The 26944-nt window shown below is 48.9% G+C and overlaps 5 protein-coding genes across 5 annotated transcripts; 3 read left to right on the top strand and 2 right to left on the bottom strand.

The window, feature by feature from the left end:
* Positions 1 to 179: 179 nt before the first annotated feature.
* On the bottom strand, positions 180 to 7315 carry RhiXN_07967 (tRNA uridine 5-carboxymethylaminomethyl modification enzyme GidA; the record flags this gene model as incomplete). The annotated part of the gene is made up of 21 exons (XM_043327783.1): positions 180 to 2324; positions 2375 to 2765; positions 2819 to 3035; positions 3084 to 3721; positions 3780 to 4016; positions 4083 to 4218; positions 4278 to 4338; positions 4738 to 4779; positions 4836 to 4993; positions 5042 to 5151; positions 5201 to 5250; positions 5304 to 5413; positions 5462 to 5539; positions 5592 to 5804; positions 5856 to 6005; positions 6059 to 6154; positions 6224 to 6326; positions 6379 to 6510; positions 6735 to 6893; positions 6942 to 6997; positions 7048 to 7315. The coding sequence occupies 21 exons, from the start codon at positions 7313 to 7315 to the stop codon at positions 180 to 182; spliced, it is 5550 nt and encodes a 1849-aa protein (XP_043183168.1).
* A 178-nt stretch (positions 7316 to 7493) lies between these two features.
* RhiXN_07966 (AhpC/TSA domain-containing protein) lies at positions 7494 to 8199 on the top strand (the record flags this gene model as incomplete). The annotated part of the gene is made up of 4 exons (XM_043327782.1): positions 7494 to 7635; positions 7690 to 7908; positions 7967 to 8036; positions 8088 to 8199. 4 exons carry the CDS (start codon positions 7494 to 7496, stop codon positions 8197 to 8199), a joined length of 543 nt encoding a protein of 180 aa, XP_043183167.1.
* A 2104-nt stretch (positions 8200 to 10303) lies between these two features.
* Positions 10304 to 11541, top strand: RhiXN_07965 (uncharacterized protein; the record flags this gene model as incomplete). The annotated part of the gene is made up of 5 exons (XM_043327781.1): positions 10304 to 10434; positions 10486 to 10500; positions 10874 to 11006; positions 11169 to 11240; positions 11296 to 11541. The coding sequence occupies 5 exons, from the start codon at positions 10304 to 10306 to the stop codon at positions 11539 to 11541; spliced, it is 597 nt and encodes a 198-aa protein (XP_043183166.1).
* A 1079-nt stretch (positions 11542 to 12620) lies between these two features.
* Positions 12621 to 18637, top strand: RhiXN_07964 (1-phosphatidylinositol-4-phosphate 5-kinase; the record flags this gene model as incomplete). Its single annotated transcript, XM_043327780.1, has 16 exons — positions 12621 to 12901; positions 13064 to 13134; positions 13194 to 13324; positions 13390 to 13736; positions 13763 to 14475; positions 14526 to 15226; positions 15292 to 15467; positions 15652 to 15850; positions 15905 to 16647; positions 16707 to 17140; positions 17191 to 17536; positions 17589 to 17819; positions 17875 to 18151; positions 18205 to 18260; positions 18313 to 18374; positions 18426 to 18637. 16 exons carry the CDS (start codon positions 12621 to 12623, stop codon positions 18635 to 18637), a joined length of 4980 nt encoding a protein of 1659 aa, XP_043183165.1.
* A 164-nt stretch (positions 18638 to 18801) lies between these two features.
* On the bottom strand, positions 18802 to 26684 carry RhiXN_07963 (chromosome segregation protein sudA; the record flags this gene model as incomplete). Its single annotated transcript, XM_043327779.1, has 29 exons — positions 18802 to 19023; positions 19085 to 19093; positions 19153 to 19221; positions 19278 to 19400; positions 19461 to 19481; positions 19535 to 19582; positions 19645 to 19812; positions 19860 to 20060; positions 20151 to 20180; positions 20238 to 21152; positions 21206 to 21590; positions 21649 to 22032; positions 22083 to 22155; positions 22326 to 22377; positions 22438 to 22675; positions 22728 to 22880; positions 22934 to 23071; positions 23122 to 23262; positions 23315 to 23552; positions 23612 to 23731; positions 23781 to 23874; positions 23928 to 24092; positions 24156 to 24875; positions 24934 to 25380; positions 25430 to 25864; positions 25916 to 26050; positions 26097 to 26234; positions 26288 to 26437; positions 26493 to 26684. 29 exons carry the CDS (start codon positions 26682 to 26684, stop codon positions 18802 to 18804), a joined length of 6204 nt encoding a protein of 2067 aa, XP_043183164.1.
* Positions 26685 to 26944: the final 260 nt, after the last annotated feature.

Here is a 26944-nt window from a genome sequence, read left to right as displayed (position 1 = left end):
TTATCAGGAGATTTCGATAGCATCCATATACCTGGCGCCCAATATTCAGACAGGACTTGTCCTTCGTATCTATGGCGTACTTGTAATCCCAATCACTTCTTGTGGCGAGCCTACATGTAGCAGTAAAGCAGCACTAAAAATAGTAATGCAATGGGAACAAAACAGATGATATCATACAACTACGAGTCTAAATCGGAAAAATCAACGACAACACGCTCTTCTCTGAGAGCATCCCGCTCAGCAATCTTCCCTAGTAAAGAGTATATATCCTCCAGATATACCATCGTGTAAATTGTATAAGAATGATTGGGCCCCAGTGTGCGACGGCAAGATTCGAGCGTTGGGATCGCCAGAGCTTCGGCTTCTTCAAAACGATGCTGGAGAGTGTATACGCGGACCAAACCGATTATACTATCTAGCGTTTCTCGATGATCTTCCCCCAGGGTTCGTACCCGCGTGATAACCACATTCGTATATAGCTCCTCTGCCTCAGCCAATCGACCCTGGTTGCCGTATGTATGTGCTAGATTGTACATGGTGACCATTGTGTATCGGTGGTCGTCTCCTAAGACCCGCTTCTGGGAATCAAGTACAGTCGTGTATAGCTCTTCTGCCTCGGCCAATCGACCCTGGTTGCCGTATGTCTGTGCTAGATTGTGCATGGTGGTCATTGTGTCTCGGTGGTCGTCTCCTAGCACTCGCTTCTGGGAATCAAGTACAGTCTTGTATAGCTCTTCTGCCTCGGCCAATCGGCCCTGGTTGCCGTATGTCTGTGCTAGATTGTGCATGGTGACCATTGTGTCTCGGTGGTCATCTCCTAGCAATCGCTTCAGGGAAGCAAGTACAGTCCTGTATAGCTCCTCTGCCTCGGCCAATCGACCCTGGTTGCCGTATGTCTGTGCTAGATTGTGTATAGTGGCTATTGTTTCTCGGTGGTCATCTCCCAGCATTCGTTTGCGGGAAGCAAGTACAGTCATGTATAGCTCTTCTGCCTCAGCCAATCGACCTTGATTGACGTATGTGTGTGCTAGATTGTGCATGGTGGTCATTGTGTCTCGGTGGTCGTCTCCTAGCACTCGCTTCTGGGAAGCAAGTGCAGTTCTGTATAGCTCTTCTGCCTCAGCCGATCGATCCTGCTCGCTATACGTCTGTGCTAAGTTGCTCATGCCTTCCAGTACGTCAACGTGATCTTCTCCGAGCAGTCGTTTACGAGTCGCCAGCACTACTGCTCTAAGTTGTTCCGCTTTTACCAGATGGCCTTGGGATCCATATATAGCTGCAAGATCGTCTAAGCTTTCGAGCGTATCTAGATGATCCTCCTCGAGCACCTTCTTCCGAGAGGTTACGACTGTGGTCAATAGCGGTTCTGCCTTGTCGTATTTTCCCTCCAGATATAGTGTCCACGCCAACCTATGCATAGTCTCTAATGTGTCGGGGTGATCCTGTCCCAGTTCCTGTACCTGTGCAGCCAAAGCAGTCTCTTGAAGTTCTTTTGATATCTTCAGCTCCCGTTTCTCCTGGTATGCTTTCGCTAAATTGCTGATGTTTGCTAGAGTTCTTGGATGGCGCTCCCCTATCTGCTGTTTCTGTGTGATAACGACATGGTCCCATAATGCTGCTTCGTTGTTGAACTGGCCTGCACTACGATAAACTTCAGCAAAGCGAGCCAGAGTGTCTATATCGTGCAATCGAAACTCCTTGAAAATCAAGTTGACGTTGGGTAAGATACGGCGCTTGTAAGCATAATCAGCACTTCCCCTATTCCAATCAATCGATAGAGCAAGGAGGAGAGCGCTATGTTGGATAGAGATCATTTCCTTGGAAGCGGATTCTTGCGCCCAGTCTTGTACCAATGGATGGATCGCATACGCTTGGGATGCGCGGTCATATGTAACCAGGGAGAACGACATGAGTTCACCCATGTAGAGCGTGAATGTATCCTCCCACCGACTTTCTATTAGGTGGCGCAAGAAATTTTTTACTCTCTGCTCCACTGCGGATTGTTCATTTCTAAGTAGAGCTTCGTCCTCGTCTTTCTGCATATTGCGTGCTGCTCGTTGAAAAATTTCTTCCAGTATTTCTTCACGATGTAGGAACGCGATGAGGAACAGCAGCTCCATGGCATGTGAGCTGATTTGTTTCAGGCTCAATTCCCAAGTAGTGTATACCGTCTTCTCGTATCCATCTAGTCCAATACCTATACCCCTTTCGAGTACGGCTTTCTGGCGAACCGAGTACCTGTCCCAGTATTGTGATATGGATAGCTGCATCTTCCAAATGTATGCGCCCGCTTGCACCACTGCTAATGCTAAGTAGTCAAACCTCTATGTATAACGCTTTCAGCTTTTTGAACCATAGATATCACATGGCTAACCTTGAGTAGACTATGCATTGCTGCTTTATCTAGTTCGTCCATTTTGTCTAGACTCAGTTTTGCGGTCCTTAGCAACAGCTCCACCGCGTCGTCCTCTTGCAGCCCGGATAAGCTACATATTGCATCGATGCTGCCTGCCAAATCTGCAAGCTCTGAGCATCGAGTCGTTACTAGTATATTGTAGTCTCCGCTTTGTGGAAAGTAACTCTGCAGCCTCATTTTTGGGTCGTCGGCGTTGTCAAGTACATATAAACAGTTGTGACTGTGCCTGTTGATCCAATCGAGCATTTCTTCGTGTGTTTTGCCCAAGTTATTTTTTAGCGCGATCGTTGTGAGCGAAGTCTGGATACTGCTGTTCGATGACGCATCAACAAAAATCACATGTACAAATCTAACATCAACACATGAGCGCGGGACCACCTCTCCTAAACACTAGCATCTTACCGTTCTCTTAGCTCTTCGATACATCTCAGCGCGACCTGTGTCTTTCCCGCGCCGCCAAGCCCATACAAAACGAAAAGACGTCGACCAGGCGAGTCACATAGAAAATAAGCCTTAATTAGCTTTACGTGGTACCCTCGTCCAGTGAACCGCTGAGATGAAGATGGACAGCTTCGGATTTGATATTGCATGGGATCCGTTGAACTCTCGATATGACCGTCTAGTCCTCAAATGAGACATCTTGTAGTTTTCTTGTTTGAACACTTACCTATCCGAGCCACTTGCATGACTGCGATTCTTTCGAGGGCTGCGTTAACCAGTCTATTTAATTTTGATCTCATTTCAGCTTGGTCCAGGTAAACCCTTGTGTGCTCTGCAACTTCGTCCAGCCGCTCCCAGTCATCGTATTTTACTCCCTGAATTCCCTGTTGCACATTCAGACGATAATAGCTGTGTCCAATACCTGCGAAACGCCGTGCCATTTCTTCAGCTACTCGTTCACTTCCTTCGGCCATCCCATGCGCCGCTTGCATAGCCTTCGCAATTGCCGGCCCTCTGTTAGCCCAGCTGCCCCCAAGTTTCCCAGTCGTAACTTGAATTGCCTTGGGATGTCCTGTGCCAATACTGATGATTGAGGCCACAGCTCTGTGAGGGTATTCCTTTTTCGCCTCTTCTAGCAGATGGGGGGTGGGGTTGGCACATCCGAGCCCACCATCGGTGAATCTGTTCCGTATACCTAGTCCTTCTACATCAACTTCAATGCCTTTAAACAACTCCGGATGGGCCATCGTAGCGCGTAACACTTCCCAGATTGGGCAGCTAGTAGCAACAGTTGCCGAAGAATAAGACCGAAAAGGGATGGGAGTAGAAGAAGTTAAGTTAAATGAAGACATCGCATATACTATCCTTTTTTCCGAATGGTATCAGTGTCTGGATCATTAATTGTTGAAGCCCATCCTCTCACACTTTGCATTGTAATCCCTCGCCTCGTGCTGATCCCATTAACGTGGCATTCGGGTCCCCGGCCATCCTATTGACAAGTTCTTTCAGTTCTCTCTCCAGGACAGTCGACTTGAATGCGCCCGTATCCCGCTTCATCGTGAATTTACGTTCAGAGAATACAGTCCTCATCAAGTGAAGGTAGGACTTGATCGCATCATCAATGCTCATATGTAATCTACCTAGCATGACAGCGGATATACTTATGAATAGTGAAAGTCAGTCGCAATCTGTAAATCCAACTTGCAATAGCCGCTGTATCACTTACGCTCCTGTCCCAGTTCCCGCAATCATATCGAAATACTCGTATGGCTTGAGCGCTTTCTGTTGGTCTTTTTCTTGCAATCTAGTCATTATCTCCTTGATGATCAACAGCGACGAGAGGCCCGTTATCCCACCGCCATCTGTGGTACGTATCATATGAGCATATTATCACAGATCTTATGACTGGTCCTGGTATTACCTAGGGAAAGCAGGTTTAGACCAGACTGCTGCATAGTTTCAGTCTCAATTGGTTTGAAGTACTGTAAGTAATGCCTTAATACAGGAAAGATTTCCCACGATCTCGAGCCTGCTGGTAAGGGGGTAGTGTGGCGATCAACAGTTATCAGGATATATAATATCCCCTTCATAAGCAACATAGGCGCCGAGCTTACAGTTTGGGTACCACAGTGGGTTTCATCGAGCGGTTACCCAAAAAGAGCAGTACGTTCATGGCTCTGGATTCCAGTCAGAGTCCTAGGATTCTTATTCTATAAGCTATGGTTACTAATTTAGAAACGTGGGAGTATTTCAATAATATCATGTACTATGCACATCATGCAAAAGCTATCAAAAATCGGAGACCGACACAACATCTAAAAGCCCTAAATAATACGACTCTCTACACTCCCCATCTTTCTTGCATGTCTCAATAACAGTACTGCAGACGACGCAGTCATGCCTTCCATCCGTTTCGCAGCGCCCTGTCCACCCACCACTATCAGCCTTATCCTGAAGAATCAACCACCGACCTACTCACAATACTTCCCGGCCTCGTTCGTTTTAGCCGTTCCCGAACTTCTGTACTAAGCCCAATCACGGAATCATAATCTAATGAGGGGTCAAGTACCAATATCTCATCACTCGCGAACGCTCGAATATCGGCCTCTTGTCGTTTAAGATGGTGCATGTATTGACCTACTAATGGTCAGTATATACTCAATATTAGGCATGGATAATTTGAACCTTCAACGTCAACTCGTGCGAGTGCTTTTGGATCGAGTTTACTGAGTTCAGGGATCGCCCCAGCCAGTTTTTGACAGTTTATTCCCGGATTTCGTAACATTTCAAGGCCACTGAGGTGATATGTTGGACATGGTTCTGAACATTGTCGAGGACACCCACCTCCTTGGAACTCCATCTCGCTTTGCGGCAATGCCGTGGGATTCCCATTTCTGACGTGCAAGTTAGTACCGTTGGTTATCATAACCTATCAATATAAACCAACCTGTGGACTGAGCACACATTCTCCAAGAAGCTCCACAGCTCGATCCATGTCCCCCTTCATACTTTCGAACTCGGCCCATCGTCCGTCACATACAACTCCAGCCGCACGGCCTAGAGCCCAGTTAGTAAGTGAATCATACATATCATAGAAGGGCGTACCCTTGGGCGTCAACCTCATATCGGCATTGTCGCTTCGAATCGACATTCGGTACTCGGCTCGACTGGTGAACATTCGATCTGGCATATTTAGCATGCATAGGCGCATACACTCTCAAGCGCAACAACTTACAAGGCTCCTCTACACCCTTTCCAATCAAATCATCCACCATCACCCCCAAGTACCCTTCAGCGCGACCAATAACCATGGGCTTCTTTCCTAATGCGCTCAAGCCAGCGTTGATGCCTGCCAAAACACCTTGTGCTGCAGCCTCCTCGTATCCCGTGGTGCCGTTAATCTGACCGGCCAAGAATAAACCGCGTATGCGTTTGGTCTCAAGCGTGTCTATGGATCCAATTCAGTTTATGCTTAGGGCGACTAGAGCGTGACACGCACGGTTGAGTTCACGTGGATCAATGTGGTCATACTCGACACCATAGGCAGGTCGTACGATCTTTGCGTTTTCGAGGCCTGGGACGCTTCGAACCAATAGTTCTTGTACATCTTCCGGCATACTGTTGGACAATCCATTGGGATAAATCAAGTCTATGAACGTCAACTTTAGCCAAAATAATCGCTCGAAATGACGGAGCACGTACCCGAGTCAAATCCTTCTGGTTCCAGCCATATGATGTGTCCTAGCTTCTCTGTGAACCTCAACACTTTAGCTTCCAGCGAAGGGCAATATCGCGGCCCTGGTACAACGAAATCAGATATCAAAGCAAGGAGTTTGAAAAAAATCGAGGGCTGATCACAGTACGCACCCTTGACAGTTTCGCGTATGTGCATTGTCTTATCAATGTTCCCCGTTATAATCCGATGAGTCTCAGGCGTAGTCGTCGTTTTATAGCATGCTACTTGTTGGTTCTGAACCCAAATCAGCTATTCGTTCTTATCAAAATCCAACCCCTCAGCGCACCTCGTACTTGACTCCTGGGCCCCAATATGCAAACCCACTGGCAGGTATATCTCCATCCTGCCTCTCTAATCCATGAAAATTGATACTCTGTTTGTCGAGGCGAGCGGGAGTGCCAGTTTTCAGTCGTCCAAGCTGGAATCCGGCGCGGTGCAGTGAGACGAGAGCCCTGAGGCGGGAGATGCAGGATCATTGTGACGTCCGGCTGGGAAGGATTTGTGCCCTATTCTGAGTTGTGAGTCTTAGCTTCCTGAGTTAGAGGATTTCAGCATACCGATATGTATTTCTCTAGCCAAAAAGGTCCCTGTGCAAATTACTACTTCCGAACATTTTATCATCTCCCCAGTATCTAACCTCACTCCAACGACTGATTGTTGAGTAAGGGGATTTGCCGAACTATATGGTTGGAGGACCAGATCATGTACGCTAGCTGCCCGGGTTTCGAGGTTTGGAGTACGCGAGAGAGTGGATTGAACGGCACGTTTGTAAAGTGTCCGATCCATTTGAGCTCTAGGTCCCTGCACATCCCTAAGTGAAAAGGCAGCCCGAAACGTAGGTAAACATACCCAAACAGCAGGGCCCTTGGATCGGTTTAGCATATGCCATTGAATTCCCGCCTCATCTGTAACATGTTCGATTTTTATCGTCAATTGTTCGGCAGATATGACATACCAGCAGCGCGACCCATCACTCCGCCTAGTGCGTCCACCTCCCTGACCAGTGTCCCTTTACCCACTCCTCCAATACTCGGATTACAGGACATTTCACCAATAGTCTCGAGTTTCTGGGTTAGTAAGAGGGTACGTGCCCCAGCTCGAGCCGCCCCAGCCGCAGCTTCACACCCCGCGTGACCACCGCCTATGACACAAACATCGTACTTTGCCACGGGATGGGCCGAGGTGGCATATCTTCGAAGAGAGCGAGGGAAAGAACGAAGCATGAAAATGGAGATCAAATTACCGAGTCGCCGAGCGCCTGTCATTTAGTGTTATTGATCTCCGTCTTGCACAGCCACGGATCGAAGGCATTAAAGCGCGATTTGTGAGCGCGTATGTCCCGTATCTTTGCTTGACCTCCCTCTTCGTACGTCCCCAATCCACTTCCGCTCCAAATACATAATGTCTGGTCCCAAGGGTCTTGTTGGTCAAGCTGCACCGGCCGTCACCTTAGCATCTGCCACTGGCGAACAGTTCGAGCTTGACCCCGCCACTGCCGGTCGCCCAACTATTATCTTTTTCTTCCCTGCCGCTGGCACCTATGGTACGCTCTGAGCAAGCTCTACCTCATCTCCGCGCTTATGAACTACTATATCAGGCTGCACAAAAGAAGTGTGCTCTTTCCGCGACGCACTCTCTTCCAACGAACTTTACAAGACCCATAATGTTCAAATTGTCGGAATAAGTGGAGATGCAGTCGCGAAACAAAAGGCATTTGTTGATGCTCAAGGCTTATCATACCCGATGTTGTGCGATACCGAAGGTGAAGCCAGGAAGAAATACCAAGTTGGCAAGGGGTTGCTTGGGCTGAGTGAGGGTATGTGTCTTGGCTTTGTGGGTCCTTAATCTTCCTGTTGAAATCGAATGCTCCCTAGCTCGAGTGACTTTCTGTGTTGATAAAGAAGGCGTTGTTCGAAATGTCTTTGACTCAGTATTGCAGTTTACGTATTTTTTTTTTTGTCTTATCTTAAGCTATAGCTAACGGTTATTTTGTAGTGCGCATGAAAAGGCTGTTACAAAGTGGCTTGCAACCCTGCCAAAACCTGGACCTGCTGCCGAGCCGGACGCACTAGCCGAACCAGTTGAGGAGCCCACTCCTGCGGCCTGAGCGTTGGACTTGGGATATACGTTGTTTTGATTAGCTCTTGTTTAGGAATTACACATTACGCACTAATGATCGAGTTTGGTTTCTTAGATGTTTGCCCATTGTGATAGGACCAGGAAAGACTTGTGGCTGATTGTTGATCTTGCATTCCAAGTGTATTATGGGGTAACGACATGGAATTTCAGCGATCCGCTCCCGACGATCCATGTGTTAGGGCACTACGTGTGGCACTCAGAACCGTGCTCAGAAGATCAACTTAGTTCCGGCCCTACAGTGAATATCGTGTGTTCAGCGTGTATCATTGCTCCTATCAAATGCATATAAGCAATCTATCCCTAATTTGGAGCGCTTTCCCTACCCCGTTGCGATCTATGCATTCACGCTATCACTTAGGAGCTTCTGAGGTTAAACACTCCTTTGGGCTACGATCCACCAACTTGTGGCTGATAAGTGTCAAGTGTTTCTAATGTGCCACACCTTTGCTCTCGTAATATAAGAAATACATTTTAGGACTACTACTCTTTCATAATTGCAACTACCCATGCAGCCGATTGTAGATTTACTGCGTCCAAGGGCATATTTATCCGAAGGGCTGATTATTGGCACGAGCTCAAAATGGAAGTGATATACTGACTTTAATTCCAATGTCAATTTTCGCACCCTAAAAACAAGTAAACCATGTTTTTTAGGAACGCTGGCTCTAAACTGCATCTTTTGAGTGCTCGAAAGCGCATATATTCCGTAAAATAGTCGTTTCTGTGTAATTACGGTGTTCACTCATCATCGTATCTCATGTCTTCAAACCCAGCTTAATTGTTATCTGCATAACGAAAGATAACCTGACCAACCCAGTTGTACTTTTTTTATTGATTGGCCTTGGGGTCGAATTACCTGTAACGAGGGGCTAAGGTATGGTCATAGTAATAGTTATTATTGTCTGACGTCCCTGGAGTCGTATATATTAGGTCTTAATCAGGTCTCGTTATACGGTACTTTTGCTGCGTCATAATAGTCGGTCGGTATGATTATTGCTGAACAGGAGGCGGGCTATTCATGATTCGATATAATCAGTGTTAATCATAGGACCGGGAGCAAAAGCAGTGACGACATCGAACTCACTCATATGGCTAGAAATCCAATGGACCTGGCCCATGACCAACGGAGTCTGACTTTGGCCTTGATACCGGACAAAAGAAGGCGAGATCTGGTCTAATAGGCATTGTTGTGAAATATGTCACATTACCAACCCTATGGACAACTAAAACACAGCTGGAGCAAGCCACAAAGAGTCCTCGGAATACCGCTACCTTCGTCGGTATGCAGCCTTACTCTGAACTACGTGCGAGAAACGAAATTATTGCATATTTATGCACCAAGAGTTTACTTGATTGCACGATCTATATCACCCGGTTCCGGATGGTCAAGGATGGGTGCGTGGTCTGGTGATGGCTGTCTTAATTGCACTTACACATAAACCGGTTTGCCAAGCTTCAGGGTGAAGAATTTACAGGTCCAGTGTGCGCTCGCACCACCTAAATTAGCGTCATCACCGGTCATACTGGGCGCTCGTTTTTGCTCAGCCGAGATGAGAATTTTACAGAGGTATGGACTTGATTCTCGACATTGATAAATGCTGAATTGACTGTTGTTAACTTCCAGGCCAAGAGTCGCCATAAGCGCCCATCATTCGTGAGGCTGTCAAGGTCCAACCCGATCCTACCTTGATACGCCGCGTTCGAGCGTGGTATGGTCCAGCTGATTATTCGGATGGCGACGCTTCGCCACAAGAACAACGTGCTCGTTGGTCTCATTCTACGAGGTATATATATCTCTGTGGTGTGAGTGTAAAATCCCTCTTCGAGTGAATCAGCAACGCATTGTACCCTGCTCCACCACGTTGACTATGGCGTTTAACTTCCTGTTAATAATTGTATGGCTACTAGCCTTTATAATTCCCATTGGAGACCCAAAATATATGGAACCATTGTCAGCTACTAGGTGAGAACTTCATGTTCAAACATGCTGGTGGCCTTGAATCAGACGTTTGACTTGCAGCTGCATCGGCTCCAATAATCCTGTTCTAATAACCCGCGGTGCTTCGAGCACGATGGTTTGGCCTCCAGCTCCCGTATCTATTCGGTATACTCCACTAGCGGTCCGGGTCCACTACGCGCCTATCGATTTACGGGAGCCTCGTAGCTCTCTACCAGGCTCGAGTAAAAGGTCAACTGGTAATCCGTGAATCTTGTCCTGAACTTCCTAAATTAAAGCTCACATTTCTTTCTCTAGGGTTTCCTGGCTTGGGTGAATTGATTAACCGCCTTATCAACCTGATTAGTCGCAACAGACCCACTAAGACCAGCAACCTTTCTGCCGCTCCCCCTACTAAAATAATCACCATCGCTTACCCTGCTAATCCGGCACCGGCTAGCGTACTCATAAAACCAAGGCTACATGCACGTTCTCTACTTCCGTTTTAGATCCCCTGGTATCTATAGGCAGCTATATGCTAGCCACCAGTTGGATTGTTCTTACCTTAGCCTCCTCCATTTTCGTTTTTATGCGCTACACTCGGAGTGCTACTCCAGTAGTTCGTTCATCCCAACCTCCGAACTCGATGTTGCACCTCCTTGCCGGTTCCATGGGATCACCTCACCAGCCGCTCATACACGTCCAGCCCGACACCTGAAAACATTCCTCTCCCAGCAGTCACCAAAGACGAGCTAATCACACTCGACACCACCTTAGATGGCTCCGCCCCGGTCGATGCAGCCTTGGCCCTCTCCACCGGTATCGACGCAAAGAATCGGGTGGGGCACAACTGACATGAACGGCGCATCGATCGGAGGCAAAACGTTGGAGCCAGCATTGTTGGTTGATTGCATCGAGTGAGTAGCCTGATGATGATGATAAGTTTGAATAGAACGTGATGGATGAATTTGTTTTTATTGTTGCGATCTTTGTCGTCATAGTGCATCTCTGTTGTGCGAGTACTACGAGACATACCGCCGCCTAATTTAGCAAAGTATCCACCCGAGGATAGAGTAAGTGATAAAATTATACTTTGTTCCCTCTTGGTGCTGAACGACTGGTTACTAGATGCGCGTAAGGGGGCGCGAAGTCCGACTTGCAGCAAAACTACAGGACAAACGGAGACGGCAAGACGCAAAGGAAGGAAAGAATGAACCGAAACCTTCGATGCGAGCCGATTTTGAAGTCTGGATGGAGATGATGAAGCATGGGTGTATACCCGGTGATAAGGAGCGGCCTGAGAATTGGTCGCTGAGGAGTATCGCCAGATGGAAGACGCGTGATGGGGGGCGAAATGGGAAGCGGCAAAGGTGAAGTGGGCAGACGAGGTTTGAGTGGGAAGTCAGGATGAGTTAGCTGGAGAAACGATTCCGCGATGTTCGCGCGAGGATGTATAGCGGGGAAGCTCATGGGTTCAGAACCGGAGTCGGCTTGTATGTTCTGAAAGGCAAAGATGCTGAAAGCGTATCTTGGGAGCCTCGAGCACTAGGCCTGCCCACTGGAGCCTCTACTCTATGACCGATTGGTGTCCCAGAGCCTCTAGAACACTAGGGATGTGGCACCTTACCAATCAAGTAGCCTCAAGGCTTAGTTCGGGTTGGTGCTAGGCCAAACTGAAAGGCCGTGTTATGAGGGTATTTGGTAATTATCTTATACTCTTACAATTACACATAGTGATTAACCCCATGTTTTTTTCAATATAGTTGCTGTGAACGAATTGTGGCTACGCAAACGTTAGATATACGCGAGTGTGGATCGTCTATTACACATCGTATATTGGTTCTTAACAAGGGCGGGCGATGCCGATTTAATTTCTTATGCCTATGATGTTTGTGATGTTGCCAATGTAAATATGCTCTAGAAGAGATGTGATATTGATGTGATTGTGCATCCCCGACCGTCTAAAGCTCAGTTATGAGGCACTGACGGGTACTCAAGGCCAATAATTGGTCCTACTGAGTCTTTCTGGGTAAGAAGCCGAACAATGAGCGTGATCGGCCATGGAAGCGGACAGGGATGTGATTTAATTGGACGACAAAAAACCATGCAAACCAGTCAATGACTAATTATCGTTATCACAAGCTTAGGTATCGATTGGGTATAGCGCTCATGACAATGAGGCTATTTCTGTAGTGTATGACCAACCAGATAGAGTACACGGATGGTTCCATCGTATGATTAACGTCCTGCGCTTTTATTGCTACGTTTATTGTTGACGTGTCCGCCAACAAGGTTAAACTACAACCGTCTGCCGGGCCGAGCAACGCCACCTCGTGGCTCATAGGCGCCGGGCGGTTCCCCACAATTAGCCATGCGTCATGTGTGAGCCGATGCCATAATCTCCGGCGGCACAAGCCACTAGCGGAGCTTGCACCTGGCTACCACCGTCTATTATGTCGGGGCCATCATCGCCCCCGTCCTCATTTGGCTTTACCCAAGACGCAATCGAGCACGAGCATAATGTGCTAGTGCATGTTCTACGAGAGGAAGGTCTTTCGGATGACTGGGCACGATGTCTCGAGGGCGCATTGGGGGAGATGAGCCAGGTTATCGAGAGCAGGGGCTGGATGTCGGGAATACGAATTGCCAGAGAGCAAGACATGAATCGGCTGAATCACGAGGGCGCTGGGATAGGGAAACCAGACTGGCGGATATCAATCGAGCTATTATGGCGGTAAACAAGTCGGGCGAAGAGGACAAACATGGCGCTGCGAAACACTTGGTCCTGGCCATCTCCTCCCCAAGCACATTCGTCCCACCATTCGCGATGCTTCGGGGGCTCGGTTGCCAATCGCTATGCGTGCAAGTTCGAGGCTGGCACATGGACACTTCCCAGGTTCGAGTATAAAGGAAAGGTTCTGGGCCACGGAGGCGAGATTATACTCGGACTGGCCGAGTGGGTCTGTGGTACGTTTGTTCTGCCGTTTGTTTGTCTGCTCTTTGTCCAATACGCTGGCGTTTATTAGCAGACGAGAATGAGGCCCCGCCAGCTATCATCGGCGGACGTTTGCTGTACGAGGTGTCAAATCTCCCGCCATTTACGAGTCTTTATGCCGGGTTATGCGAATTGCCGTCAGTGCCCGTATTTCCATATTGGGTGATCTTGCCCTCAAATTGTATTTTCTAGGTATACGTGCACCTCGCTATACACCTTGAACTCAGCTTGATGCGAGATTTACACGTAAAGTTGATTTATCCCCCACCACCTGCACCCCCTACTCCCGCCACCCTTCCGATTCCTCCCTCGACAGAGTCTTCCGGTCCCTTGACCCCTTCCGACAACAAAGGCACGGGCTCTGGGGTTTCCTGGCCAAGACATCCGAACTTGTACATGGCCTGAGCCCCAATACCAATCAACGCCACCCATCCGTCACCCGCCGTTCGCCTCTCCGCTCGGGAAATACACCCCTTCCCGAAATTCCGGTTCCCAGCAGAAGTAGCTTTGATTCCCACTCCCGCCCGCGCTCCATGACCAACGACCCACAAGACCATCGCTCGATCTCACCCGGGTGTTTTCCTCGACGGGTCCCATTAGCGCTGGAACCGGTCCGAGACCTGCTTTGCCGCCAAAAGTGGCTCCACCCGTCCCTCCCAAATCTGTCGCGCCACAACCAACCGTATCGGCATCGAATGCGCTTGGGGTAGTGGCTTTCCCGTCTAGTTCACCTACATCCCCTGATGTTCCCCGCCCCGTCCCCGGCGGTTTCGCCGCATTACTCGAAACACTTAAATCAGAAGCAAATGTACTCTCGACCAGTCCTGGAATTGCATTCACCGCGCCGGGGTTGATCGTTAGGCTCGCTGAAAAAGAAATGGACCCCAATGAGGATTTAGGAGACTTTATCACGAGTGGGACTAATGCGGCCGTTGTTGCCGCTACCACTACCACCACCACCACCAGCGCAACCGCCTCCCGACTGACTGCCTCCACCGCGAGTACGATTCCCCGAATAGGCGAAGATTCCGCCGTCCCGTCACGTTCCCAAACTCCAATCCCTGCAAGCACCCTCCGGCGCCCCACAGGAGACGAAAAGGCAGGACTAGCCTCGATCCTTGGCTGGAAAGGCAACACCGGATCAAGCGCGGACCTCGGTCCCGTCGACCTACGCAACCAGTGGCGCGCAAATAGTATCTTTGGCGTCGGCGAACGCGGTCTCTTGCGCACTGGGTCCATATTCGGCCTTCAGAGCGAGAACGGAATGACCGTCCGTCGGAGCGCGGTCGGGGCAAAGCCAAGACAGGTAAAGAGTGGAAGGGGCGCGGGATGTGTGGTGTGGCGGGGTTCGTGCGGCACCAAGGTTTAACCGTATTATACGCCGAATATGTGGATGTGATGGGCTCGCTCGGGATTGGTGGGGGCAAGGAAGAAACAGTTACGTCCCCTGCACCTGCGACTACTGCTGCGGGCGTTACGGGCGGGGACATCATCAGCGAACCCAAGCCGATTGACGACAAGTCCAGCGCGGACGGCTCGAGACCTTCTTCGGGCTACGGGCTTCCAGCCAGCCGAAAGGCTACGGCGGCAACAACGACAACGACAGCGACGACCACGTCCCATCGACAGGCGACTGTGCAGACTCCGGGACCCAAGATTTGCGTCCAGGCCCACTGGCGGACGTACCGGTACTTTAGGTTCGGAAGGTCTCCATTAGATTTTGAGGAGGAAGAGAGCCAGCAGGACGAAGGCACCGGCGAAGGCGCGAGCAAATCCGACTCGATTTTCGGGGACGACCAAGAGGCCGACGGTCGGCGGGACTCGACGGTTTCCGGCTCGAGCCGACGCGAAAAGGACTCTCCTACGAGTTCGAGGACCGGTACTGCGGTCGGGAAGAGCGTCGCTACGATCGGGAACAAGGCCAGCGACAAGGTTGCTAGTGATGGGAGCGAGTTGGCGCTGGATGAGCCGTTGGGGATGTTTATTAATCGGTTGTGCCAGTCGGCTGAGCGAGATGATGTGTGCCAGGAGCCGGGGTGCGGGGAATATGTTTCCAAGCATCGGGTAAGATTATTGTTTACGGTTTCGGGCGGTCTTATTGATGATGTTTTTCTCTTTGGACTGAGTAGATGAGTTGGATACACAACCGAGTGCGAATCGTGTTGCGTTTAACTGAGGATGACGAGTGGGTTGATATTGGGGCCAGCCCTATTGAACAGGAAGACAATTCCGTCATCAAGACATGGCTAGGCTGTTCTGTCTGCAGCGAACGGACGGAGAAGAAAGATCTTGGTCCTGGTGGCTTGTGAGTAAATAGGTTACTTCGCCTCACCTCTCTGATTTCTCATCTAAAACGACATGCAGTTTATTCTCTCTAGCTAAATTCCTTGAATTATTAATATATTCGCCGTCTATATCATCTCTCGACACATCATATGTCCACACACTGCATCTTCCCGACACTCGATCCTCAGACACTTTTCGCATAGTGGGTGGATGGCGTCGTTTGAAACTTCGGAAGTACGCGATGTGTACGAGGTTAAAGTACCCAAAGTCAGGATGCTCCGAACTCCCATACGTACGGGACATGGTGGAGCCGACCTTGCTGTTGACGAAAGAGTACGGTCTGAGCTTCGTCTGCAGATCACGAGTTTCTGGAAGGGGATCAAGGATCATTTGGATGAATTGGTGAGTTGCATTTATCAACTCTTTCTTACACAGTAAATTTAACTGGATTTGAAGGAATCGTATCTCGAGGCACGTGAAGCAAACCCAGAGATTGCGCACAAGCGCCTACCTACTACTCCTCCAGATTCTGATACCGAGACCGAGGATAGACCGCGAGTACCGAGAAAAAAGTCGAGTATGCCACCTACGTTGGCTCGAAAAGCATCTCAGCCCTCGCTGGCCAAGGTACCCCGGATGCCCGCGCTGACAAGAAGCGCATCGATGCAAGGCTTTGCGCTGAGACGCGGTCCATCCCCCAGACGACTTTCACCTTTATCAACGCCTGCGCCCCCTCCACCCCCGCCTCCTCCACCTCCTCCACCACCAGTTGAACACCAACAAACAAGTTCGGACTTGGCCCTTGCGACTCCTGTACCCCTTGTCGCACCACCACCTACTGCTCTACCAATCACAACACCACCTCTCTTCCCTCCCTCCGCGATCGACCGTGTGCTCCTAAAAAGCCTACGTACCCAGCTATCATTAAATGAACGAGAACTGTACGAATCACTCTCGCGTGTTGGGTCGGGCGCACTGAACGATGTTCGGCGCCAGTTTATCATGTTTGGTCGGGGTGCTGTAAACAGGATCAAGGCGTGGGAGAAGAAACATACGCCCGAGGTCCAGGGCTCGAATATCATTCGAGAAATCAAGTGCTCAGAGCCTTGGTGGTGGGGAAAGGAAACGCATGTTATTCCGGGATGTGATGTTGTTGTGAGAGAGGGCGATCTAGGGAGCATTATTGCTTTTACGTTGAGGTATATTTCTCCTTGGTCAATCCAAAAGATTGATTTTACTGACTGAATTTGCCCTCAAGTTCGGCAGACTATGCGACAGAGCTGGAAAACCTTAGAAACCACCGGGTAACGAGTTACGTCGAGTCAGTCGACGAAGGGTATACATCTTCCAGATTAGGGAAATCCATGTCAAGCATATCGGTTGTTCCGTCTCGAGTTGCTACTCCCGCACCCCAAACTGCCCCCTCAATACCTGATCCAGACCAGGACAACCCGTCATTATGGGGCGAAGCCGAATCTTATTCAACAGTGATTACGCGCAAAGAGAACCCGCGAGACCTGTCGATGCTCGGCCTTCGTAACGTTCTCAGTCACAAACGGGCCGCCGACTCGGGCCCAAGTCTTCCTTCCAAGTTCTCAACTCTGGGTGCTTCTGGCTCTCGACCCGCATCAATCATGCCGCCTTCTGCGTGGTCCAAACCTGCATGCGAAGTCAGCACCGAATTCGCGGGAGGTAGAGTCGCATCTTCAGTTGACGAGGAGGCCCGGAAGCTCTTGACTGAGCATTACGGGAAAGCCCTTGGATCAGACACTACCACCCCACCCCCTCGAAGCTTCCATCCCAATCGGTGACGGGAGCATCTACCCCGCCTGCTTATTTTGATTTGGAAGAATCCTCGGACGATGGTGAACATTCAAACCCGGCTCCTCCGCCCAAAGATGTTCCGCTTGCCCCTGTGCCATCTTCCCGACCATCAGAACAAGGAACTCTGACTTCAGTACTTGCCAGTGCGGTCAAATACGTTCTGAACCCCCTGGTTGATAAACCGTTGCCCATGCACCACGTCGGGCTAATGGCCGTGGACCCTAATGCTGCATATGGTCCTATCGATGATCGACCGCATATAAAGTGAGCAGCTCGCTTGATCTTCCAATAGCCAAGACCTGAGATAATCTGTTAGGTACGACTGGACGGCAGGGAACCGCCTCAAATTCAGTTGCACAGTCTACTTTGCAAGACAGTTCGACGCGATGCGCCGCCGATGTGGTGTCGCGGATAGTTTCAACCGTAGTCTTGCAGAGAGCGCCAATTGGCTCGCGGAGGGAGGAAAATCCAAGGCAAACTTTTTCAAAACGCGGGACGATCGGTACATCATCAAATCACTTGTCAATGCGTGGAACGTGGCAGATTTGTATGTGTCGGTTCTTGATTTCCACTTGAGTATCCTACTCATCTTTTTTCTCTAGGCAAATCTTGATTGACATGGCGCCCTCGTATTTCCGTTACATTGATTCCACACATTCTAAAGCTTCTGTCCTTGCCAAGATGCTCGGGTTCTATACTATCGAGGTCAAGAACCTAGAGTCCGGCACGACTCAAACTCGTGCGGATGTTCTGGTCATGGAAAACCTCATGTTTGGTCGAACAATCTCTCAAACGTTTGATTTGAAGGGTATCAAGGGCCGCAAGGTTAAACCGGAGGAAAGAGTGGAGCCACTCTATTCGACGGTGAATGGATGGAGGGTGCTTCCCGAGCATTGCTATTGGTGCGACCACACTCCAAGCTAATTCTGCAGGAGGCGGTCAAATATGACGCCGAATTCTTGGCCAAATCTAATATTATGGATTACTCGTGAGTCATTTTCATTATTACCGCTACCATGCCATGGCTTATACTCGCATAGTTTACTTTTGGGAGTGGATGAAGAGCGTAGTGAAATCGCTTGTGGACTGGTAGACACAATCGGTTTGCAACATGTTTCTCGCTCTATCGTCATCAAGCTGACCAAATAATTAGGCAGCTACACTTTTGCAAAGACTCTCGAAAACAAGGCCAAGTCCAACTTGCAAAGTGGAAGAGAAGTGACGGTTGTTCCTCCAGCGGAATATCAGGACCGCTTCGTAAAAGCCATGGAGCGATATTTCCTTGCCTGTCCTGACAAGTGGAGCAAGCCACCCCCAACAATCCCAGACGTATACGATCCCGCTCAGTTACCTAGTGTCTTGTAAACCCTGAGAGGTTTTTGCTTTGATGAATTACGATCATTAGGACACATATGATTACATTGTTTTTATGTAGCACTATCCCGCAGTGTATGCTCTCGTTTTCATTGAATGTACAGATTTCAATACCAATCCTCGGACATACCCAGTATGTAGCAAATGTCTGTTGGTTACATAATTTCATAGAAAACCGCCTTGATTTGCTCTGCTGTTGGGCGCTCAGCGGGATTCTGCCTCCAACATTGCTGAAGCATCTCCCATACGCGATCGCTGTGTCTTGTGTACAGCGCCATTTCGTTCGGATATCGAGGTCCCTCGCCTCGTGATATCATGGCCACTACCGCAGCGTTCCGCCTAACATTGCTGAAGGGTGGAAGACCCGTGAAGATTTCCTTCGTGGGGGGAGGGGGAGAGTTGTTAATACCGTACAACAGAGTGCATCACTGGGCTTACCAGAAATGTCTGACACATTTTGGTTGAGTTAGTGTCGCATGCAGGTGCTAAACGAGATGGAGACCCACCATCCCAAGCGCATATACGTCAGCCTTTTCGGATCTGACGGCGGTCTCTTCTAATAGAAGCTCAGGTGCCTGCAGATGGTGAGCTTAACAATTATACCAAAGGCAAATTAACATAGGGCATTCACCATCCAACGTTCGGTCCCCCCGCCCTTTTCCGTAAACGATATGTAAACGTCCGGCTCTTGAAGAATTGTAAGCCCGAAATCGGTCAGTTTTACAATACCATCTTCGGACACCAGTGCGTTCGCCTGTCCAGACATGTTCATCAGTAAAAGTGATCGTGATGGAACTTGATAAGAGTAACTGACTCCTTTAATATCGCCATGAACCTGGGGATTTCCATCTGAGATACATCTATGGAATGGACTGTTGATTTACTTACCGTGTGCATGCTGTGCATGTATGCTACTGCACTACTAAGTTGGAGGCACTACGTATACGATAGAATCAGCTATGGCAAGTTCGCCCACCTATCACACCGAAAATACTCACCAAGGAACATCGGTTGGCGCCTCGCTGGGTGGCAAACTCCACAACGTCTCCATAATGCATCCAAGGAGACACCATTACTAGCTGATTTTGAAATACAGCAAGTCCGAGAAATTCGAGTATATTCGGGTGATCAAGTTTTGACCAAGCAGCGATTTCTCGGGCAGTATACTATGCTTTATGAGGATAGGCGATACATGAAAATGCGTGATACTCACCTTGATAATCTTACTCTCGGATTTGGTCCGGCTACGACGCAGCGTCTTGATGGCAACTTCGGTGCCATCATGCAATGCGCCTCGGTATATGTCCCCTATTCCACCCCATGATGTACGGGCATTTGGATATGGCCCAAGTTCGTGTGTGAGGTCCCGTAGCCGCGACACCAGCGTGAAATGTTTTACGATGTCATTTAGAGGCTATGTCCACGCTATCATTGTCAGAATATAACAGTAGCTCTAAATTTAGACTAAGCTTGCCGTATTGATGGTGATTCTTTGCAAGCTCACAGAAATTCGGTTCTGAGCCACCCGAGGTCGCTTTTGGAGTGATCATCAGAGATGGCATTGGCATGAAACATCAGGAGATGGACTTACTCGGGAAAGCTGGCTATGAGGGAGGGATGCTAAGTAATCCTCATCAATAAAACGAGCATTAGGCGCCTCTTTGCCTCGCATTCTATATATAGTGTCTAGTCGGTCTTGGCTATCTAAGGTAAGGTGATGGTCCTCGCCAAGCATTCGCCGCCGGAACTCGAGAACCTCCAACTGCAAAGTTTCAGCTTCTTCTAGCTGACCGTTGGTCATGTACACGAGAACAAACCGGGCAGCCTCGTCCAAGCTAACGTTCTCTCCTTGTATGAGAACCGAGTTAACGTGAGAAGCTATTAGTTGGCGGAACTTTAGTTCCTCGTTGTCATCCCGAGAAGGGTCGATAGCAAGTGCAAGAAGGTGTGTGGCTATCCGACAGTAGAAAGGAGCATCAGGTATCTGTGTTCGCGCAACGATATCGTGAATACAGGGAGGCACGGAATACAAAGCACCTGGCTGGACAAAATCCAGGAAGGAGCGATCCAGCATCTCAGCCATCAAGTGCATAAAAGCCATGCCGTTCCAGTTAGGGTCGCCATCCAGGAATGGGTCGAGCAGTATCTTTAAAAATGAGGTAACACGGTCTTCAGTCTCGGTCGGAGGCAAGCTTGAGGTGTAAGTAGAAAACCCCTCGGCAGCGCGCCGAAATATTTCTTCCGAGATTCCCCTTGGGTGCATAAATGCTAGGACCCGAAGAAAGTTCAAACTATGGGTATCCAGATTTGGGAAAGCGATTAGACACGCTGCTTCCACTAGATTCTTGCAGGGACTACGTCGAGCTCCGGACCGTGCGTGCGCTTCTTGTAAGCGCTCGAGAAATTGTTCACGATACAACTGACAGGATTCATTGATATTGCCACCAGAAGCTCTTTTCAAAAACACACCCGAGAGCGTAAGAGGAATCGGTAAGAATTGAGCATCCTAAAGCAGTATCAATCGAGTTACTTGCGGGATGTCTGCGTGTACTAACCCACCTCAATTAAATCTAGCAATCCTTGATGAGAAGAGGACAGCGGAAGGCTTATTCCTGCTACTTTAGCCAATAAATCCAGAGAATCTTCTTGATTCATCGGAGTCAAACGGCTTTGAGAATGGGGCCATTCGGAGGAACAGGGGAATGTAGTGCGCCGAGTAGTAATAATTATATTACCGTGGCTGCAAGACGGGAGTAAACTCCTGAACTCGAGATCTGGGGCGTCGGCCCCGTCAAGGATTATCAACCAATTGGTCTTATTCGAAGAAAGCCACCGCAGTGAGTCTTCCATACTCGTGCCACGGCCCTTGTTGACTATAAAAGAGGTATAGGACTGTTTCACAGTATCTTGAGATGATCCATCGACAAACAAGATGTCTGAGAAGCTGTTGATTGGGTTACGCGTGCTGTGGTCTTCCAAGTACTGGTTGTATTTCTACTCACAATCGCCCGCGGGTCTGCGCATATTTCAATGCGATCTGCGTCTTGCCGAATCCACTCCTTCCGTTGAGTATGTAAATATGCTGCATATGACGTCTATCCAGAAGACACCCATCAATGTGTGTCATGGTTTTGATCCCACCAGTGAAGTAGATACATGGCAGAGGACAGACGTGACATGAAGATGGAAGGGCGGAAGCGCTAGTGGAGAACATGGTGGCCAGGTTTGAGTAGATTGGGGCTTCTCCTTCTATAGTGCTCAGATCGGTTGTCTTAGTCGCCGAAACCCCAAGAGAAAGCGTGTTTCCTTGCGAGACATTCTTATTCAGCGCAGGTATCAAAGGTGCCTGGAACCCAAGCGCGCTTGCATCATTTCCGACCCTAGGCCTATCATTCGCTCAAAATAGAAAGGAATCCGATGCATGCACAAAGTTTACTTGGAAAACCATTCTGAGAAGAGCACCAAATCGATACGGGAGTAATAGATACCCGGCGTGTCTGTGCTGCGAACTGCCACAGGCACCGAGTGAAACAGGTCAATTATTAGGAAAATGAACGACATCGCATATCAAAATATAATAACTTAAGAATAGCCCCCCATACAGATACATCATGCCAAGAAACTCAAGCTTGCCCCGCAACCACCCTCGTGGCCTGACCTCGTGGTCGACTCGACCCACCTGCCGCGGTATTCGCCTCGTACAATGCCGAGTTGGAACGTTGTGCGGTTCGCTGTGATGTCAATATCGTATGGATTAGCGGAAGAGCGTAAGATAGGAAGCCATAACGTACCTCGACTATACTAGTGTTATCCCTAAAGCGTGTCCTGAACAAGACATTCGCATTGGTGAATAGCCCTTCTTTCAAACTGACGACTACGAATTGGCTTCCACGGAAACGATTCCTGAAGAGAGTGCCAATATGCTGTGTGTGTGACAGGTCAAGCGCCGCGTCTATCTCATCCAAAATATACATGGGCGCTGGTTTGAATTGAAGGAGGGCCATGATAAGAGACAGTGCCACAAGGGATCTACCGGCCACGTTAAAGCGGGGAATAACCGGGTGTTTGGAGGAATACATACCGTTGCCCACCACTTAGTTCAGTCAGACTTTGCTTCCAGACTTGCCCAAGGCGAACTTTGACTTCCAATCCGTCGGTTAATTCCTTCCCTTCAGGGGGTTGCAGTTTTGCAAAGTTGCTGGGCAGCAACTCTGCGAAAATCTGGCCGAACTGGCTGAAACCATCGTTAGCTGAGGAAGGAGTCCGGCCTAAACGCGCGCGACTCACTCATTGACCTTGGTCCAAGTATGCTCTAGTGCTGCCATTTTTTCTCTGTCGAGCTCTTGGATAGTGGCCTCAATTTTAAGTTTATCCTTTTGAACCATAGAGATGCGCTCTTGAAGCTCTTTATCTTTCTTCTCCACACTATCCATCCAGTTGGCATCGAATCAATTAACAGATGAAACGAAACTCACCCTTCGATCATATGCATAACCTTGGAATTGACCTTTTTCTTCATCCCCTTGGACTGTTCCTCTGCTCTCCTCGCAGCTTCCTTGGTGGCTTGCATATCCATAGCAGAGAAATCAAACTCCCCGCCTTTTTTGCCAAAGTTCCTAATCAAACGGTCAATTTTGATGTCGCCCAAACTAAAGTAAATTTCGGTACCGCTCTTCATCTGCGAACCATGGGTTTAATTTTGCCAGCTCAGTGATTCGACTCTCAAGTGCAGACTTCTCTTTGGTAGCATTCGCAAGGTCATGGTCTGCAGTCTTAATTTCCAGCTCGATGTCTGAAATCTGCTGAGTGATTCGACCGATCTGGGTTGCCAGAGCGTCAAGCTGAGTTTGGTAAGCTTTCAGGGCGGCTTTCTCTTTATCGAGTTTAGCAGCCACAACCGATCGCGCTTTCTGGAAGAAGGTGGGTACCGGTCAGCAGAGGTGCGCCGATAGTGAATATAAGCACTTGCTTCGACTTTGTCTCTCTTGCCCTTTAGCTCTCGAATCTGCTCTTGACTCTCTTTCACAGCTGTTTGGGCAGCCTCAACTTCTTCAGTCGCCTTTTCGATGTCCGCATCCATTTGCTCTGATCTGTCTTTCAGCATCTTATTCTCTCGGGCAGCAAACACACATACCCAGTTCCAGCTGAGCTACCTGCACTTCTTTCTGCAAGTCTTTGACATGAGCCGTCTTCTTCGCCAGGTCGGATCGTTTCTTGACTATATCCGCCTTTTGCCGAACTATCAGCTTCTCATCGAGCGATAAGAACTGAATCGCCCTACCTTGAGTTCCTTCAGTTTACTCTCCTTGTTGCCTCCAAACTCCTTCATGTCTTTTTCGAGTTTTGCGGCCTCGGCTTGGGCTTCCTGTTTCCGCTCCTTCGCTCCGGTAATCGTGCTCTCCAGTTGCATAATCGTGCGCTTAAGCTCTTCAATTTCGCGAGTCAACTATTTCAGAAAGCGGCCAACGTCATCAATCACTAGACAGCAAATGTACTGGCCTAAACTCACTTTGGACGAATCTCCGCCAACTCCTTTCTCCATCCTCATGACCCTATCTTCTCGTCCGTCCATCTCACGCTCAATTCTACCCCACTCTTCTAATTTTTTCTTTAACTCTACCTCACGAGCTCGAAATTCTTTGACCCGCGCCTCACACCGGATCACATCCTGCACCTTTTTCAAGATGCCCGCTCCCTGAGGTGCGCTACCACCGCTCAATGTTCCAGACGGATCGTACAGCGACCCATGTATGGTAACAGATCGCATTCGAACGATAGGATCATAAGTGACCTTCTTGGCCGTTTCGTCGTCCGCACAAATCAGAGTATCTCCGAACGCAAACTCCATTGCTGGCCGAGCTTCGGGTGGGAATGAAATAAGTTCAAGTGCGAGGAAGACCTTTCCGGGAGCAATCTTTTTGGCGGCTGCGATCTGTACGGGAGTAACGCGGGGCGGGGAAATTTTGTTAAGTGGAATCAGGGTTACGCGCTTGCGGAGTTGCCCGTGTTTGAGGAGTTGAGAACCAATACGCTCGTCCCGTACTACAACGTTGTATATTTTGGCTCCCGCGCAAATTTCAAGGGCAGTGCTCCACTTGTCTGCCACCTCAGGCGTGAGCGAAATAAGGTTCCCTAGGGGTCCTAATACTGCTGAACGGTCGAAATTGGGCGTGGGATCCGAGTATGCAAAGTCGAGTTGGGATAGTAACGCCCGGTACCGATCTGCCTCCTACGTTCCATGAAATTGGTTTAACCGATGATAAGATGGAAGAAAACCAATGACTTACGTCTCTCGCTTTCCTCGCTTCTTCTATAGCCATCTCAACCTCCTGCTCAGCGTTTTCTCCGAGTTCTTTAGTCCAGCCCATCTTCTCCAGTTGACCCCTGAGCCGGTCAATTTCCTTCTTTTCCTTGTCAACAGCCTCTCTTCCTTCCCGTCCTTCGGTCTCAATCTTTTTCACCCTATTCTCCTTGTCCCGAATTTCAGCCTGAGCAAGTTGGAGTTGCTTGGCGGATTGGTCTGCTTCGGTCCCAGCTGCAGCGGCTCGGTTCTTTGCTTCGGCGATACTGGACTGATATGTGCTCATGCCCGAGAGTCCAGAGGAAAGAGATTGAGAAAGTTCTTCCGCCGTCGTAAGAGATTGCTGGGCTGCAGATTGTGTCTCTTTTGCACTGTTGAATGCAGCGGATTTTGTAGCAAGAGCCGTACGAGAAGCTTCCAAGGAGTCATTCATCTATCCAATGTTAACAATCAAGCATGACTTAGGACGCTAATAAACTCACTTTAGCAAGCGCAACTTTGACTTCCTCGACCTTCTTCGTATTCTCTTGATATACGCCTTGAACAATCTCCTCCTGGGCCAACACTTTGGCGACGTCCTTCTCGCATTTGGCCATCTCCTCCTCGAGCACCCTCATTTTTCCATCTTTGTGCATCTCTTCGTCTCTTCTCCTAGTCACCTCCGCCTCCTCCTCTGACATTTTTGCCTGTTCTTTGCCCTTATCTTTTCTGGACCGCTCCAAGGTAGACTTGTGGTCACTCAAAGTGGAGATGTCAGATTTGCGTTGATTCAGGCGTGAGCGATAGTCGGTGTATTGGAATGCTGAAACAAGACGGCCCAGACGTTCCGATTCAGATACGGCTTTTGTGTACGCGAGGTAAGACTCTTTTTCTTTTCGTAGGCGGACGAGCTTAGGGTTAATTTCTTCCGCAAGAAGCTAGAAGAGAACGATGAATTGGCAGTCAAAACAGTAAGTAAAGAAACTGACCGCTTCAATGTCCTCGACTTTTTTCTCCTTTTTGCTTATGGTCCTCAGCGCCTTTTCTTTCTTCTCCTCGTACATCCTCGTACCACTTGCTTCTTCAATCAATCCCAATATTTCACGTGGGCCCATGTTCAGTACCTACTCTCAAATCAACTTCGTCCCCAACAAGCAACGATGGACACACCTTGGTAATTTTTCCTTGCCGAATAACAAAGTTTGGATTGTTGATGTTTAACTGTACAGACTGAAATAATGTTTGAACATGCTGCTGCTGTGAGACATGCCCGTTCACCAGATACTTGGATTTGTTTGGGATCGAGATCTGTCGTCCAATGGTACATTAACAATGTCCTAGAAAATCTAGAAGGGACTTACCTGTCTCGTAACGGTAATCTGCTTCAATGCTTGCATACCAGGCGGGCTGCTCGCCGGGTCTGAATTGTCAAATACAATAGTAACACTCGCTTTCGTCACTCCAGCGGCTCCTTTTTTGTAGATCAACTCTTGCCAGTTGGACGCGCGCAACTGCCAACGCCCGTCTTAACTCTATAATAATATGACAAATACGGACACAGCTCACCTCTTTATAGTCAGTGAGGCCCAACACAAATGAGATAGCGTCTAGAATATTGGATTTTCCCGTTCCATTCAGACCAGTAATCGCGTTGAATGAAGGATCCCACCCTCGGATAGTGGTACGTGTCGGATAGGATTTGAAACCTATCCATGGTTTGCGTATATGAGCGGTGTTTCTTTCAAAACAGAATAACATCCTTGCCTTCTATGACCAGTTCCTCGATTTTCATTGTGATGTGAACGGGGTATTACGATGGTCAGGAACAAGTCAAACAGAGATGCGTTGGAGACACGTGACACGTGACGCCGACGACTTCCACTCATGCCTGCCATGAGGATAGGCAACACATAGAGATGCGTAATACTCACCTTGGTAATCTTACTCTCGGAATTGATCCGGCTATGGCGCAGCGTCTTGATGGCAACTTCGGTGCCATCATGCAACGCACCTTGGTA

The sequence above is a fragment of the Rhizoctonia solani genome, chromosome 9 (assembly GCF_016906535.1).
Source record: "Rhizoctonia solani chromosome 9, complete sequence".
Lineage (NCBI taxonomy): Eukaryota > Fungi > Basidiomycota > Agaricomycetes > Cantharellales > Ceratobasidiaceae > Rhizoctonia > Rhizoctonia solani.
Note: the sequence above shows the minus strand (reverse complement) of the source record. Positions and strands in the feature narration are given on the sequence as shown.